The sequence below is a fragment of the Muscardinus avellanarius genome (assembly GCF_963383645.1).
Source record: "Muscardinus avellanarius genome assembly, chromosome: X".
NCBI classification, from domain to species: Eukaryota; Metazoa; Chordata; class Mammalia; order Rodentia; family Gliridae; genus Muscardinus; species Muscardinus avellanarius.
In genome coordinates this window covers 95,952,743-95,970,982 of record NC_137792.1, presented here as the reverse complement: position 1 = coordinate 95,970,982, position 18,240 = coordinate 95,952,743, and the positions used below count along the sequence as shown (strand labels likewise).

The 18,240-nt window shown below is 40.0% G+C and overlaps 1 protein-coding gene across 2 annotated transcripts in view; it reads right to left on the bottom strand.

Moving 5' to 3' along the window:
• AMMECR1 (AMMECR nuclear protein 1) overlaps nucleotides 1-18,240 on the bottom strand; it is a gene marked incomplete at both ends in the record, with an annotated part of 127,549 nt that overhangs the window by 47,638 nt on the left and 61,671 nt on the right. Inside the window, one exon of one of the 2 annotated variants that reach the window (XM_080719078.1) lies at nucleotides 17,512-17,622. The exons of the other annotated variant lie outside the window; for it this stretch is intronic. Within the exon in view, the coding sequence (XP_080575204.1) occupies nucleotides 17,512-17,622 (111 nt within the window). The remainder of the gene's footprint in view (nucleotides 1-17,511; nucleotides 17,623-18,240) is intronic. 2 annotated transcript variants of the gene reach the window in all.

The window sequence follows — 18,240 nt, the reverse complement described above, 5'->3', positions numbered from 1 at the left end:
TATTTAATAATTTTGTAATTTATGCACCTGCTGATGGACATCTGGGTTGGTTCCATAAATTGGCTATTATGAAATGTACTCCTATGAACATGGTTATGCATATATTACTATAATATTATATATATTCTGATTTGCATTTTAACCTGTTCTAGAAAACAGCAAAGTAGGGACATTTATCCATAGTACTTTTATGTTAAGACCTTTCCCAAGTTTTCTCATAATCACTAGATTTCAGAGACCTGTGCCTGCCTGGAACCTGAAGGCTGAGCTAGTATTTCACATAAATTTGTTGATGTTAAATGCAAATGTTGTACAGAAAGAAAACAAAGTTCCCGGTGTGTGCATGCTAGGTATATCAAGTTCTGATGAGACTATGGGAATTCAGAACACTAAACTGAATGGAGAAGATAGCTGTGAAGAAAAAAGGTACACTGTGGAACACAATAGTTTAGGATTTTAAAAGGAAAGAGAACACATAAGTTGACCGAGACTAGAATTAATGGACTGAAGGTAAGGGGAATTGGGGAAAACTGAATTCTCAAATGATGAGAAAGCCTACTCAATGATTTTTTTTTTCTGAGCTGAGACTAGGGGATACCAGTTGAGTTAATGAAGCAAATGTCTGTAAGAAGCTTTCACAGGGAAATGGAGAGCTACGTTACGAGATGGGAGCAGTACAGCATAGAGATTGGGAACACAGGTTTTGGGTTAGATAGAATCAGGTCATGTATTAGCTGTCATTCAGCAAATTACTTAACCTCTCTAATCCCTGGTTTTCCCTAACTGTAAGATAAGTGAAATGCCTTCAATTCACATGGTTGCTGAAAAGATTAAATGAGGCAACTTATGTAAAATACTTAGTACAGGTCAAAAACACAAAAAAGTAATAGTTATTGCTATGATTAACTAACATTATGCTGGAGTTATGTTAGGAAAACAAAGAAAATGTAAAATAAGAATAAACTTAAGGTTTTGCTTTAAGTTTCTGTACTGCATTCTGTTACCTTGTAGTTTAGGTTGAAAATCTCTAGGGATATTCTTCTTTTTATGGAAATATGCTAAAAACTTGACACCAGGCAGGTAATTTGAGAGTTAGTCTCTGCATTTTGAAATTATTATTTTATTATGGGGTTCCCTAAAGCCACATGCTTTTTAACATAAAATGAACATAGTAAGTTCACAAACTTTCTATTGTAGAAACTGTAGTGGCAGCACAAGGGAATGTCAGGAGACCTGTATTCTTTTTTTCATATTTTATTTTATTTATATGTGGAACATATTGAAAAATGGTATACATTTAGATTTTGCTTTGTGCCATCCCACCCCTGGTTTCCTTTCCCCTTCCGACAATGAGTGTCCAGGTTAGCCATGCTATATTCATATTTTTACACATATTCAGATGTAGCTCCTCCATTAATCAACCTCAGCCTTCTTCCTCTCTTATCCTTCTGTATTCTAACTCTAGTTCCAATTCTGTGCCAAGTGTGAGAACAATCAAAAGATCTAGTACCAGTTTTATCTTGGCATCTCTTAGGCTTTATGGCCCAGTCTACTCCAGAGTTCTTGTGCAGGCAATGAGAGAAGTTGTAGTGGCAGTAGCTTCAAAGGTTTCAATAATAAGGGGCCAGTTAAAATTATTATGGGTGGGTGGATAGAATTCACTTGTAAAACTGTGTATCTTACCACTCTTAAACTTCTAAAGACTCAGCTATTACTCAGAGGGTAAATTTAACCACTGCTGGGTAACGTGGTTTTGCATAAAGGATAAAGTGCTAAGTACTGACAATCTTTGACTTTTGGCATTTTAACTATTGCTATGTGGTAACTAGAGATGTGATAGTGAGTTGAGAAGTGTTTGAAAATGAAAATGGGCTACTTGACTATGTGAGTTCCAAGTCAGAAGAGATATTCAGATAGAAGCTACGTGCTCATTTCTTGGGAGATTTTAAGACAGGTTAAAGTATCTTATAGGGGTTGGACTAGATGGCTTCTAAGGATTTTTTTTTCAGGTTTATGATTCTACAGCAATCATCAATTTACATTGTGCATCTTCAAGCACTTAGGGCTCTTAAAATAAGAGATCCGTTTTATATTAATCTGTATAAGAATCCTTGTCCATTGGTTCAGTATAACTCCAACTGGCCTTAAACAACACTTATCACTATTAATCATCCACAACTCTTATTGGCTCAAATACTATGGCACCAAGAAAAGTTGAAAAAATCAACTGAAGCAGGCAGAAAGAAAAGCTATCAGGATCAAGTAAAGTTGCTACAAAGCAATGGGACTAGATTTTGTTTATTTGCTTTGAAGTGGGCCTGGAAAACAACTGAGGCCAATTTCAAAAGAGAGAAACAGACATATAAACTTAATTATAATCCAGAGCATTAAGTGTTATAATGAAGGCCTGAACAAGTGCTGTGGGAACCCGGAGGCTGACCAATTTTGCTGGGAAGTTTCAAGGACATTTTAGAAAGGAAGTAACAGACAAGCTGAGTCTTGAGGATTAGTAGGAGTTGACTGAATGAAAATGGGACAAGGCAAGGTTAAAAGACAAAAAAATATTCAAAGCCAAAGAGCCATGAAAGAATATATTAGTAAGTGGGGAGTAATTATACATGGCTGGATTAGGAGGTTAGCGCCCCATTTGTCATGTTTCTTAAGAAAAATGGCCCTTCCTCTGTGGTAATGAGGAGTAATATTACCTCCTTTAAGCAGTAGAGTGACATAGATGTATATCAACAAAGATAACTCTCGTGGCTGGTAAGAAAATGGTTTTGTGGTAAATCAGCCAAACCAGTGAGCTAGACTAAGATAGTGGCAATGAGGCTAGAGATGAAGAGATCGATTCAAGAGATATTTGGGGGATAGAACCAACAGGAAATATTGATTGATAGTACTATACTCAAGGGTCAGCTGTATGTATGTATGTATGTATGTATGTATGTATGTATATTTATTTCATGGTATTGAGGATTGGGCCCAGGGGCATTCTATCTTTGGCTATGCTCCCAGCCTTATTTTATTCTAATCCTTGAAACAGGATCTCACTAAATTACAGAGGGCCTAAATTTCTGAGGCTGGCTGTGAACCTGCAATCCTCCTATCTCAGGTTTTCATGTACTGGGATAATAGGTGTGAGCCACCCTGTACAGCCTACGTATACATTTTTTAAAGAATTATATAAACAGAAATGAGATGGGGGCAGATTGTAGGATTACTGATTTATATTGTGATGATGTGTGTTTCTTTTCTTAAACATATAATCTACAAACATTCATTAGAAAAGGAATGATTGAAATTGCTATAAACATTTTAAATTTCATTGTTTGGCTCTTCTCACTACTCCATTCCTTTCTGAAGTAGAAATATAACTATTATGTGCTGATATATACGTATGTCTCTTAATCCTCACAACAAACATACTGTGTAGGTATTATACTCATTTACAGATGAAGAAACCAATATTCAGCAGAAATCCATTAGTTTCTCTAAGATCACAAAGCTAAAAATTGGGGGAATCAGCACCAAAACCCAGGTATGGCTGACTTTAAAGCACATGTTCTTTCTATAATCTGCCTCTGTACTTGAAAAGCAAATATTAGGCCGGGCGTGGTGGATCACGCTTGTAATCTCAGTGCTTGGGAGGCTGAGACAGGAGGATCACATAGGTTTGAAGCCAGCCTCAGCTATTTAGTGAGGCTCTCAGCAACTTAGTGAAATCATGTTTCCCAATAAAGTATAAAATAGGTCTGGGAGTACGGCCTGGAGGTAGAAAAGCCACAGGTTCCACCTCCAGTACCACAGAAAAGCAAATATTAAAAAGTAACATTAAAAGCAAATGTATTACCATAAGAATGACTACATCATTAGAATATTCTAAGATATATGAATCAAAAAACTTAAAAGAGTGAGGAAGCCAAAGTACATGCATATATGAAAGAAGACTCTTCTAGGTAAAAAAAAAATAGCACATGCAAAGGCACTGAGGAGGGATTACATTTGCCTTGTTCAAAGGGCAGTCATGTCTAAGGTCAAATAAGGAAAGGAAATTAGGAAGAGGGGAATAGATTAGGGGAGACGCAGGAACAAGCAAAATATGGTGGCACTGTAGGACAATAACATTACTTCAAGTAAAATATGGTTTTATAATTGACTGGGTTTTTTTCTAGGCAAGAAAGACAGACATACAGGAGGGCTTCTTGTCTCAGGTAGGATTAACACAAACTGAGGAGAGTTAGCTATACCAATGGGAGTGTTTCTGCCCATCTTGGCTAATGGAGTGTGCTGCTATGGGCAATCGTAAAACCTAAGAAGTAAAAGCAACAGAATGAGAGGACACATATTCTTAGACACACAGATACACATGTGAGCTGATCCATGAAGCACATGAACATTTTTAATATGTAATAGATGAGAACTTGAAAGTATAGTCTTTTAAAAATGTACTTTCAAAAATCAATTACATTTTATAACATATATTTACAAACCTGTGAATACATAGTCATCCTTTTACTGCTAAAATATTTAAAAGTTGCTTCAGCCGCAATCTAGTATTATCTAAAATGACAACCATTACTAGTCACTGTTCTATCAGAAGTAGAAGCTCAGGGAAGAGGAAATAATAAATAATTTCGTCAGGTTGTTTTGAGGTCAGTTTTCTAACGAGAAATCTCTCCTTTTCATAGCATTTTCAGGCCTTCTGAAGTCCACCCTATATGCTCAGGTCTCCTGCTACTCCAAAGAGCATCCCCCTCCCCATGTTGCAATGGCTTTCTTCAGAGGGCTCTTGAAACTAAAGATTTTAAATATTCTCATGTTTTTGTAGATTTAGAGCAATTATTATTGAAACTATTTTCAACTATTCATGAGCTAGCTCAGTTTGGTGTACTTCAAATGAAGCATGTTTCACATGCTGAGATGACTGTAAGCCTGGGTTTGGTACTGAGTCATCCAGTTGCTCTGTCTGGCCCCACTATATGAACTGTCTGTGGTCTTGGGTGCAGTCTATGATGTGGCGCAAAATAGAGGTTCAACTGGTCCAAATGGAGACTGAACACATGAACTCATTAGCAGTCTAAGTCTATCCAGCAGTGTACAGTTGTTTGTCACTTTTCAAAAAATATGCAACATAGCTCCAGTAATTTCAAGGGCTTAGAATACTTCTCAAGACCTAGGTAAGCAAACCAATCTCCTTTGGCTAGGGCCAACCAAAGGTTATTTTAGAAGAATAGCTTGGGTTAAAAGCAGTCTGAAGAACTTAAAAAGAGTTTGTCTTTCCTGCCATCCCCAACGAAGTGACTACAGTTGGAACCTTTTAAATCAGCTTTGTGGAACACACAAAGCAGTCCTGAAGGTAGCTGTGCATAGCAGCAGGAAGTTGAATTCTAGGCAATTGCTTAATTAAAGTTTCTGAGGATTTTATTTTATGGCCTTTTCTTTTCTTTTTTATTTTTATGGGTGCATTGTAGTCATACTTCTTAATGGAGTACAAAATCATAGAGGCACACATGCACACATCACCCATTTTGCCCTTACTCAATTCCCTCCCCATTAAACCCCTCTCCTTCCTTCTCATGTTTGGCTTAGTGACTGCCTTTGATATGTTTGTGAATGTATATCATGTACATTTAGAGAATTTTCCTCTTCTCCCTCCCATCACCCCTCAGTTAGGTCACCTTATTTATTTATCTATAGTTTTTCCTTTTTTAATTTTTTTTCTATAGGTGCACTGTAGCCATACATCTTAGTGGGGTACAAGATGGTAGAGGCATACATGCACACATCACTCTTTTAGCCCTTCCCCAATTCTCACCCCATTTTCTTCCCCCTCCCTCCTTCTCATGTTTGGCTTAGTGATTGACTTTGATATGTTTGAGAATGTACATTAGAGAAATTCCCTCTTACCCCCTTCCACCCCCCTCAGTCAGGTCACTTTATTTGCTCATCTATATAGAGTATCTCCTTCTTCATCTAGAGTTCCTCCTATGACCCTTTGTGTGTGTGTCTGTGGTACTGGGGGTAGAACCCAGGGGCTTTTCTACCTCCGGCCTATACACCCAGACCTATTTTTTACATTTTATTTGGAAACAGGGTCTCAATACATTGCTGAGAACCTCACTAAGTAGCTGAGGCTGGCTTTGAACCTGTGTGATCCTCCTGTCTCAGCTTCCCAAGCATGGGGATTACAAGGATGTGCTAAAATGCCCGGCCTATGACCCTTTTTTAGTGGCCATTTCTAATTTTCTTTCACCTCTAGAAAAGACTCAAGTTAGCATTTCAATGTAGAAATTTAAAAAGCAAGTGTTAAAAAGGACAATAACATGCTACTCTAATTTGAATGATGTCTATAGATTTAATATGTATATTATTTACAGGAGAATTTTGTGACCCAAAATAATATTTTAAATTTAAAAATGAGTTTTTTGAACATAAGGCCAACTGTAAATGTACTTTATAAATCTTCACTTTTAGAATTTGAATATTCTGAAAAGTACAGTGCACATTTGAGATTAATAGTAATTAAAGCTTTGTTCTTGATAGAACAGTGTTAAATACTGTTTTACATATTTGAAATTTTCTAGCACTCACAAAATCCTTATTATAATCATATTTTTAAAAATCTTTAATTTGTCCATGTCTATTTTATTTGTTGTATTCTCTCTCTCTCTCTCTCTCTCTCTCTCTCTCTCTCTCTCTCTCTCTCTCTCTCTCTTTCTCTAACAAAAAGCATCTAAGATAATACAGCTCTTTAGGGTAAGACTTTTATAGTGAATAAAAGTCTACTTAAAAAGTGAGAAAAGCAGCTGGGCGTAGTGTTGCACGCTTGTAATCCCAGTACTTGAGAGGCGGAGACAGGAGGATTGCACAGGTTTGAAGCCAGCCTCAGCTACTTAGTGAGGCTCTTAGCAACTTAGTGAGAGGCTGTTTCCAAACAAAATATAAAATAGGTATAGGAGTATAGCCTGGAGGTAGAGAAGCCTGTGGGTTCCACCCCCAGTACCACCAAAAAAAAGTGAGAGAAGACTAAAAAAATCTGGAAGTTGTTTCTAAGAAAAATATATTTACAATAATAAATGAAGGGCTAACAGTAAGTGGTGAGCCTTTAAAGAATACCAAGTTGTTATCAGTAATAAAAAGAAAATTTTTTCAAGGACTATTACTTTGAATATACACATATGAGGCACTTTAAAGTTTGAGATAAGGGCAAAGATCACAGAGAAAGGCTTCTTTTTTCTTTTGTCCTTCAAGGAAATATTTTCACAAGTACTTTCTCATGCTCATAGAATCATAACTCAAATTTTGTTATTAAATGGCTACATAAAGCCTCAACATTCCAATATTAAGTACTCTAATTACTAGCAACAATTACCACATATCACAAGTGGTAAAAGCATGTATTTGTGTGATATTCTCATTCATTCTTTTCTCCTCCTCCTCCTCCTCCTCCTCCTCCTCCTCCTCCTCCTCCTCCTTCTTCTTCTTTCTCTCTCTCTCTCTCTGTACTGAGGGTTGAACCCAGCCAGGGGCATTCTATCTCTGTGCTATGTTCCCTGCCCTTTAATTTTTATTTTGAAATAAGGTATTACTAGGTTGTTGAAGCTGGCCTTGAACTTGTGAGCCTTCTCAGTTTCCCATATTACAAGAATGTGCCACTGCACTTGGCTTGTGTGATATTATAAACAGGAGTAATCACCTTGAGCTGACATGGATAGAACCATCTTATTCTTTTAGAACACTGAAATAATAATCTGTTCTTTTTTTCATTCAGGTCCTAATGACTAAAACACTTTAGACATATAAGTAAGTCCAAGAGACCTATAAGTAAGTCCGATATTTACCATATAGATTTTCAGACAAAAATAAATATGTTTTAAAATGCCTTTTGTATAACATCTCTTAAAATACTTTCTTACAACATTTAGCTTTACCATTTCAGTCTTACATCTGAATAAATAAAGATTATCTCAGGCAATGGATGAGGTAGATATCAGTTTATTATACTTAAACAAAATATGAATTCACTTGAATGGGATAAGAGGAAAGCAAAATCTAAATGATTAACTTTGAATTTTCATAATCAAGCATAAAGGCTATAATCCAACTTGGTTCTAGACACTGATCGATGACTTTATGTGTGGTCATTTTTCCCTTTAAAAGATGTTACCACACTTTCAAAGTATCCAAAATGTTGTAGATAATTAATTTTTTTATTATGATTAAAGCAATTCTTGGATTTTTTAACCTTTTTTGCACAAGTAGGACAAAAACAAATTTAGAGCAGTTTGCTTTTACATGCAGTGAACTAAGGAAGGACCAATGAAATGATTTATAAGTTGCTTTAAAAACATTTCAGTTTTATTATAGATGAAGAGCATCTGTGTTCACCCAGCATTGTCTCTTTTTACCTTTTAGACAAACATAACATTCTCCCTAGGACTATAATTAATTAATTATTTATTTATTTATTTATTTGGTGCTACTGGGGTTCCTGGAAGCCCTTCTACCTCCGGGCTACACTCCCAGACCTATTTTTACATTTTTATTTGGAAACAGGGTCTCCTAAGCCAGCGCGCGTGGCTGGCTTTGAACCTGCGCGTTCCTCCTGTCTCTGCCTCCCAAGCGCGGGGATTACAAGCGTGCGCCACCACGCCCGGCGGATTATAATTATTTAAATAACTTCTAATCCCTTCTACTGTATTGTAAGACAATATGTAGACCACATTTGCAGGACCAACTGTTTATACATGATTAAAAGGGGGAAATAGCAGCCTCTTAGAAACAAAGAAATAAAGTTCAAAGACATACGTTAAGAATAGGGTCAATTTCTTGTAGTTCACCTTCTTCCTATACAATTCAACAAGCAATAATCCTGACACTAGAAAAAAAGTATTTTTAGCTTCCCTAACACCTTTTCACAGTCGGTTTTTTTCTGCTTTTCTGTCCAAAGGCATTGTACCTGTGGCTCTTAATGCAGCAGAAGGATTCCAACTGGAAACTCTGAAGATCTAAAAGATGGGATAGGGAATTAGAACATATGATACACTCACTACACTTAACTTCTGCAGCAGTACAAATTCAGGAGCCATTGGGAAAGGTTCTTGCTTTTCAATTTCTCTTTCCACATTTTCCTCACTTTTTTTTGGTCAAATCTCTGCACATCAGCACAACCTTGAGATAATGAAGGAGTGCATTAACCTAGCAGTTTAAATGAAGATTTCAGATCTCTGCAAATAAATGTTTACCATGTTTTTATGGATAGTATAAAAATACACAACAATCTAGGTTCCAAATTGTACCTTAAAATGAATGTTTATAAACCTGACAGACATTTAATTTCTCCTTTGGTAATCAATAAACCAAAACTACCAAATTAATACATTTTAGGACTCAAGCAATCCTCCTTTTTGAAAAAGGCAAGTGAAAAAATATAGGTTGTACATCTGGCTAATTAAATTTACATCATGTTTTTATTTTTTTAATTTTTTATTGGTACATTGTAGTCATACATCTTAATGGGATAAAAGACTTGTGGAGATTTACATGCAGATGCCCATGCATCATGTTTTTATACAACTAATTTATTTCCCTAAAAAGCATATTTTAGCCAGGAGTCCTGCCACAGACACTTGCCAAAAATAGTCTGTCCTTAACATCTCAGAATGAACTTCCATGACAATAATGTACAGCCAGAAGTGACTCATGTACGGCTTTTCTTTTCATAAGAAAAATCAATCTGGGTGATGCTAGCATAAGGACTAATATTACATGAGAGAAGGGGAAAAATTGTTTAATCTGATTACTCACAAAAGAGCCAACTATAGTTACCTAAATAATTAAGAACAAGAATTATCACATAATAATCTATTCTGAGGAGGTACATATAAATAATGTTGCTTATAATGGTTTTGAAATTAGGCTGTTCTATAAAAAGGACATAGTGCATAACTAAAACCTAAAAGCAATTTTGGCTTAAAATTCATCTATTATCCAAAAGAACCCAGTCCAGCAGGACCGTTAGCTACTTCCAATATGTCAAACAACCTACTAGAAGTGAACATTTGTAATGTGCAACACACACATATATACAGGCCACTCACTCGTTCACACAAAACAAAACACATTGTCTTTTATGTGATTACTCTGTTCCTTGGAAAAGACTAACCTCCGTTTCTCTTTCCTCAGAGTTAAGCAATACAAAAAAAAGTAGCCTAGTTCAAAATTAAGTTCTCGACATTGCTGGCACCGACATAATTATTTCATTGCCTAAAGGCCTAAATACAAGAAAATAAATGAGAAGCAAGGAAAGACAGCCTTTAAAGTATGGTAACTGATCACATTTCTGTTTTTACTAAGAACACATGTATTAATCACTTATATATTCTAGAATACTTACTACCAACTTAAATTTACATAAAGAAGTAGATCTATACTTCGAAGAAAAACTGATTAGCCAAAATTTTAAGGAATCTTACTTGACTGAAATGTTTATATTTATCTCTGTTAATTTTAATTTTCTTCTATATATGTTTCTCTAAAAGTCAGGATATAAAGCTGATAACATAGCCAGGCATCGTGGCTCACGCTTGTAATCCCAGCATTTGGGAGGCTGAGACAAGAGGATCTGGGCTCGTGGCCAGCCTCAACTACTTAGTGAGGCCCTTTGCAACTCAGTGAGACTCTATTTCAAAAGAAAGAAAAAATAGGGCTGTGGATGTAGCTCAGAGGTAGAATACCTCTGAGTTCCATTCCCAGTACTTCAAAAAAAAAAAGTCCTGCTAACATGTAAGAGACATAAATAATAGCAAATACTAGACATATTAATAAATAATTGGAGACCCCTGGAGAAACCAGGCCAAGTAAGACGCTGGGTTCTGGGCTGGGGTCGCGGGCTGGGGACGCCAGATGGGGCCCGGGTCGCGGGACTCTGGGCCCCAGGCCGAACTGCGAGTAGCACGCCAGACCCCTGGAGAAACCAGGCCCAGTAAGACGCTGGGTTCTGGGCAGGGGTCGCGCGCGGCGCACAAAAGCCGGGGCCTGGGTCGCGGGACCCTGAGCCCCGGGCCGAACTGCGCGTAGCACGCCAGACCCCTGGAGAAACCAGGCCCAGTAAGACGCTGGGTTCTGGGCGGGGGTCGCGGGCGGGGCACGCCTAATGGGGCCCGGGTCGCGGGACTCTGGGCCCTGGCCGAACTGCGCGTAGCACACCAGGCCCCTGGAGAACCCGGACCCAGTAAGACGCTGGGTTCTGGGCGGGGGTCGCGGGCTGGGCACGCCAGATGGGGCCCGGGTCGCGGGACTCTGGGCCCCTGCCGAACTGCGCGTAGCACGCCAGACCCCTGGAGAAACCAGACCCAGTAAGACGCTGGGTTCTGGGCAGGGGTCGCGCGCGGCGCACAAAAGCCGGGGCCCGGGTCGCGGGACCCTGAGCCCCGGGCCGAACTGCGCGTAGCACGCCAGACCCCTGGAGAAACCAGGCCCAGTAAGACGCTGGGTTCTGGGCGGGGGTCGAGCACAGGGCACGCCAGCTGGGGCCCGGATCGCGGGACTCTGGGTCCCGGCTGAACTGCGAGTAGCACGCCAGACCCCTGGAGAAACCGGGCCCAGAACAGAAAAAGATAAAGAAAAATATAGGAGAGGTGGTAAGAAAGCCGTTATGGATGCCAGGACACTGGAGATGCAGACAAAACTTATCTAAATGCACTGGAACTTATGGAAAAATTCTCCGTGAAAGAGGACTGCTATTTCTCTATATTGTTAAGAATCTCAGACATCACATATAAGGAGAGAGTTTAGCGGAGACCAAGGAGAAATGCGGTGTTGAAAGAGTTCTTCGCGATGGTGGTGGAGACTTGTATTCAGGAGAAGCAGAAACCGGATCTTACCAACTTTATATTTTTTTGGAGAAATTACACCAAATGTCGAATGCTACCATCACGCATGCTTAGGAACACTGGACAACATTCAGAGTGGAAAAAGAGCCTGGGAAGGATTTGAAACGGTGGAGGCAGTGGCAATGCCAGTGGCCAATATTCGGGGGAGGCAGAGATCTGATACACTACAACTGGAACCTTTGAAATAATAACCACAGAGACAGTGATCGGAACCTGCTGAGGGGTTAGGCGGGCGCCGGGGCCAGTGGCCGACATCGGAGCTTGCTGTGAGGCAAGGCCACTACTGAGGCCTCCGTGGCCGGGATTGGAACCTGCCGAGGGGTTAGGCCGGTGCTGGGGCCAGCGAGGCCGGCATCGGAGCCTGCCGTGAGGCAAGGCCGGTACTGGGGCCTCCGAGGCCAGGATAAGAGCTTGCCGAGGGGTTAGGCCGGTGCTGGGGCCAACGAGGCCGGCAGCGGAGCCTGCCGTGAGGCATGACCAGTGCTGGGGCCTCCGAGGCCGGGATCGGAGCATGCCGAGGGGTTAGGCCGGTGCTGGGGCCAGCGAGGCCGGCATCGGAGCCTGCCGTGAGGCAAGGCCGGTACTGGGGCCTCTGAGGCCGGGATCGGAGCCTGCCGAGGGGTTAGGCCGCTGCTGGGGCCAGTGAGGCCGGCATCGGAGCCTGCCGTGAGGCAAGGCCGGTACTGGGGCCTCCGAGGCCAGGATAAGAGCCTGCTGAGGGGTTAGGCCAGTGCTGGGGCCAGCGAGGCCGGCATCGGAGCCTGCCTTGAGGCAAGGCCGGTACTGGGGCCTCGAGGCCAGGATAAGAGCCTGCCGAGGGGTTAGGCCGGTGCTGGGGCCAGCGAGGCCGGCATCGGAGCCTGCCGTGAGGCAAGGCCGGTACTGGGGCCTCTGAGGCCAGGATAAGAGCTTGCCGAGGGGTTAGGCCGGTGCTGGGGCCAACGAGGCCGGCAGCGGAGCCTGCCATGAGGCAAGGCCGGTGCTGGGGCCTCCGAGGCCGGGATCGGAGCATGCCGAGGGGTTAGGCTGGTGCTGGGGCCAGCGAGGCCGGCATCGGAGCCTGCCGTGAGGCAAGGCCGGTACTGGGGCCTCTAGGCCAGGATAAGAGCCTGCCGAGGGGTTAGGCCGGTGCTGGGGCCAGCGAGGCCGGCATTGGAGCCTGCCTTGAGGCATGACCAGTGCTGGGACCTCCGAGGCCGGGATCGGAGCCTGCCGAAGTGTTAGGCCGCTGCTGGGGCCAGTGAGGCCGGCATCGGAGCCTGCCTTGAGGCAAGGCCGGTACTGGGGCCTCGAGGCCAGGATAAGAGCCTGCCGAGGGGTTAGGCCGGTGCTGGGGCCAGCGAGGCCGGCATCGGAGCCTGCCGTGAGGCAAGGCCGGTACTGGGGCCTCCGAGGCCAGGATAAGAGCCTGCCGAGGGGTTAGGCCGGTGCTGGGGCCAGCGAGGCCGGCATCGGAGCCTGCCTTGAGGCATGACCAGTGCTGGGGCCTCCGAGGCCGGGATCGGAGCCTGCCAAGGGGTTAGGCCGGTGCTGGGGCCAGCAAGGCCGGCATCGGAGCCTGCCTTGAGGCATGACCAGTGCTGGGGCCTCCGAGGCCGGGATCGGAGCCTGTCAAGGGGTTAGGCCGGTGCTGGGGCCAGCGAGGCCGGCATCGGAGCCTGCCTTGAGGCAAGGCCGGTACTGGGGCCTCTGAGGCCAGAATAAGAGCCTGTCAAGGGGTTAGGCCGGTGCTGGGGCCAGTGAGGCCGGCATCGGAGCCTGCCATGAGGCATTACCAGTGTTGGGGCCTCCGAGGCCGGGATTGGAATCCTGCCAAGGGGTTAGACCGGTGCAGGGGCCAATGGCCAGCATCGGAGCCTGGCGTGAGGCAAGTTCACTCCTGTGGCCTCCAAGGTCGGGACCAAAGCCAGCTTAGGGGTTTGACCGGTTCAGGGGCCAGCGAGACCAGAACTGGGTCCTCCCATGAGGCAAGGCCGCTGCGTGAGCCAGTGAGGTCTGGATCAGTCCACTGAGTAGCCAGGCCACTACTGGCACCATCAAGAGTGAGATTGGTACTTGCAACGCAGCATGCACAGAGAAATATCGCAGAAAATATAAATCAGACGCTTCTCTTAATCAGCAATAACTAGGAGGAAAAGGGCAACAGGAAGAGGTTGAGCTATAGAAAGGGCCCTATAGTGAAGCAACTAATGTGACCAATCAGAGGGTATGTAATACTGGAGGACGGAGCCTCTTTAAAATGCAGGAGGTACATAAACAAATGTATCAAAGTAAATCACCAAAGAAGTGTGGGATGGAGGGAGGGGGAGGGAATGGGACGGGGGTTGGAGGAGGGCTAATTGGATGATGTGTGCTTGTATATCCTCTCAAGTCTTGTACTCCAATGTGATTGATATATGACTACAATGCACCAATTTAAAAAAATAAATTAATTAAAAAAATATACTATGCACATTAGGAGAAATTCAGGTAAATTAGATGCATAAATAAGTTCTCAGAAAGATATTTATAATGCAATAAACTGGAAACAAGTTGTCTAGTATAAGTTATATCAATACCACAAACTGTCATTAAAATTATAATTATAAAACCTGGAAAAAGCTAATTAATGGTGGAGGGGAATACACTAATAATTTTACTTATTGTGGATATTGGGCAAACATAAAGGGACAAAAATAAAAATCTACTGACATAGGATAGTTGAGTAATAAATATTTCTTTGTAAGTAAAACTGGAGTGAAAGAAGGAAACAGCTATACTAGTTGTTGAACTTTCCAGATTTTGACATCTATCACATTTTGTAACATATATGAGAGCAAAGTGTTAAACAAAATAAATAAAGAATATTAGAATGAAAAAAAATAAAATAAATAATTGGTAAATACAGAGATTCTTCTTCAACTGAGACAAAGAATATTTCTACTTTGAAGTTTTGAGCACTGATTAAGTCAGTAATTTGTATACTTTGTCACCCACTTCTATGGGTAAATAATTTATCTTTTTTCTTCATGTTTAAGATGTGGATATAAACACCTAAGTGTTGTTATAGGGCCTGTGTATAAAAAGCTCTTCAACAATGTCTGATATTAAGAAATTCCTAACAAGTTGTATAGCTACCATAATAATCATAACAAAAACAGAGCATGTAGAAATAACCACACTGTTAGACTGAATAATCATACTATAACTTCTTAAAATGATTCCAGTTTGTGACTCAAAAATAAATCTAGAGGGAAAAAAAGGTTAATTATATTTTGTAAGACTTATTTTCTTTTGTTCAATTCTTCCAAATAGCATGATTCTTAATATGCTAATCCAATAATATTATGCCAAACAAAAATAAGGAGTAAAACCAGATATGTATATGAATATACACCCACACACATATGTTTCTTTAATGTGCTATATACAATTTGAGGAAGTTATAAAGAAACACAAGAAGAAAGCTGCAAAGTAAAGAGGAAGAGAGACTAAAATGAGGGTAATAAGGTATATAAATGTAGGCAAGTTTCCAAGTTCAACTATCTGAACAATTCACTCAGATCACATTGTTGTCAGAAAAATATACTGCAATTTTTCTGGTAATTACACTTGGCAGAAAATCCCCAAGTCCAGAAAAATTGGATATCCTCATCCCTTCCTATCAATGTAGGTGAAAAAGATTTCTTATTTTCTCTGAACAAAATCAAGTTGCTACAAGTTACTACACTAGCTTTCTAAGCCCACCAAATGCTGTGTGCATATGTGTCATATGAACTATATTATGATGTGAAACTATAATGCATCAATAAGAGCATAAAAATAAAATGATTTAAAAGGTAAAAAGGAACATGTATAATATATAATTATGAAATTTCTGCCACAAATTCATGAGAAAGCACAAAGGGTTTCTAACACTATCATTCATATACATTCACACATACATAATAAAAACTAAAATTCAAGTTTCATAACAAAACTGTTTCTAAAAATATGTTCTTTGGAACACTAATGGCAAAAGATACTGATGTAGGAGGATAAAATGAGTTCTGCAGTCAAATAAGCTTAAGTTTAGAAAACACTGTATTCTATATACATCTCTCTAGTCATTGAGATGTACTGCAATGAGCAGAAGTATTTACATTTTCTAAACTTACATTTTTTCCAAACTTATCTGGCCACAAAATTCTTTTTTTTTCATATAATGATAAGAATCGAGTATAACTCATAATAACTTATTTGGGGAAGTGTTAAATTTCCTGCAATTATTAATAAATGAATTATTTCATATGCACCTGTCCTAAAAAGATAGCCATTCGTAGATTTGCTAAAGTCTACAAACAGCCCATTGTATCTCATGTTTTAAAAAAAAACCTAACATACCAAGGAGAGCACTTATACTTTTAGGAAGTAATAGTTATTTCTAGGTTATGTATTTTGAAGCCTTACATCTAGTATGCTATTTAATCGGAGTTTAAAATAACTGTACAAAACTAAAAGTTAATGTGACCCTCTATGCCACTGTTTTCTTTTTCTTCTGGGTTTCATTGTAAACTGAGAAACCCTTGCAGCCATGAACTACTGCATACCTTCAAAAATGAGAATACTAAACTCAGCTACAATATTTTATTAACAGGTGTTATGAGCCTGCATTTGTGTAATTTTACAGAAAAACGAGTGTTTCACATTAATTTTTTAGTAAAGTGGTGATTATTTCATTCCCCTAACATCTCCCTAGACCTTTACTAAGTAATATAGAATAAAATACTCTAATTATTACTTTACTTAACTATAGAAGTCTATGCAACTTGCTCCAAGGACTAACAGTTAGCAAAGACCAATTTCTTATGGAAAAGACCCTGTACATATTACAACTATAGAAATTGTGTCAGATAATCACCCTAACATATGAACAAAACCAGGAAATTCCTTACTATTAGCTTATTATTTAAAGAATTTTATTCTTTTGAAACAATTTTAGGACAAAATTTGCTAGAAATCTAAACTTGAATAAAATAAATCAGATGGAGTGCTAGATAGCTGTTTTTGAGTTTAGAAATTAAGAACAAAGTCTTAATTCTAATGAGGCACTCATTACGTTGTCCTTGTGTTAGATGAAACAAAATAAGCAAGCTACAATTAATTCAGGGTGAAGTGTGAATATGAATGCGTATGCTGTCAGTCTGGGGCATCACTTTCTTCTTAGATTCTCCTTTCAATAGGAAAATATATAAATGTAACAAAATGTATAAGATGAAGAAGACACTGACTATTTTTCAAAGGTCTAATAGGGAATAAATGATAACTGTTATTACAGAAATAATATATTTTGGTAGCCCATGAACATTTGGCCATTGATTTTCAAGTTATTCAAAATAAGCTCATCATTGGAAGAAAAATAACACTTCAAAATATCAATGGCAGAATACATGTAAACACAGTGTTTTATATTATGATAAAATAGAACAGTAACATGTAGAAGCAATACGGCAACTGGTCAAAGAAAAGAAAGAATCTGACATGAAAGGAGTCAAGAATGTTCACAATTTAGTAAAGAAAAAGAAGTTAAAATATCAGGTTCAAGTTTCATAAACTTTTTTAAAATGCAGAAGCAGAGGTAACAAAAATTGGTCATCACCTGGTAAGTGTGTACTCCCTGAGTCCTGAATGCAAGTTCATGGCAGAAAAAGTACCTATGCATCCACGCAATCTTTTGTCTCGACCAATCTTCCATGTTACAAACAGTGGGCTGTAATGGAAGATAAAAATAGGGTAAATCAAGCAATTCAACTCAAGCAAGTATTTACTGAGTATTTTACCATATGCTAGGTTACGTGTCTGAGATATAAAGACCAAAAGACAAGCCCTTGAGGGGCTCAGGGTAAAGGTTAATAGGACTGGAGTTCAGAAAACTCTACATTATATTGAGTGTATATTATATGTTAGGTACCACAATAAATGTTTTAACAAATTATTTATGTTATGTCTCTTCAACAACTCTAGGAGGCCGATATTCACATTCATTTTTGACACAAATGAAGTAAAAACTCAAACTGGGCAGTGTCAACTATATAGCCTTAACCATGATGGATGACTGCCGGATACTTCATTTAAACCTTAAGTTCCTGAGTCATTTGTAAGCCTAATTAAGAACATTATGGGGGAAATCAACAATTTCAATAAATATTTTCTGAAAATATTGCGGCTATGTATGTACTATGAAAGGTATTAGAAAGATACATAAATACTAAGAGGCAGTCATTGCTCTCTAAGAGCCAGTACAAGTGGCAGACATTTTAACAAGTACCACAAAGCTAAAGGAAATAAACACTATAAACCATTTCCAAAATGCCACAAACTGACTATG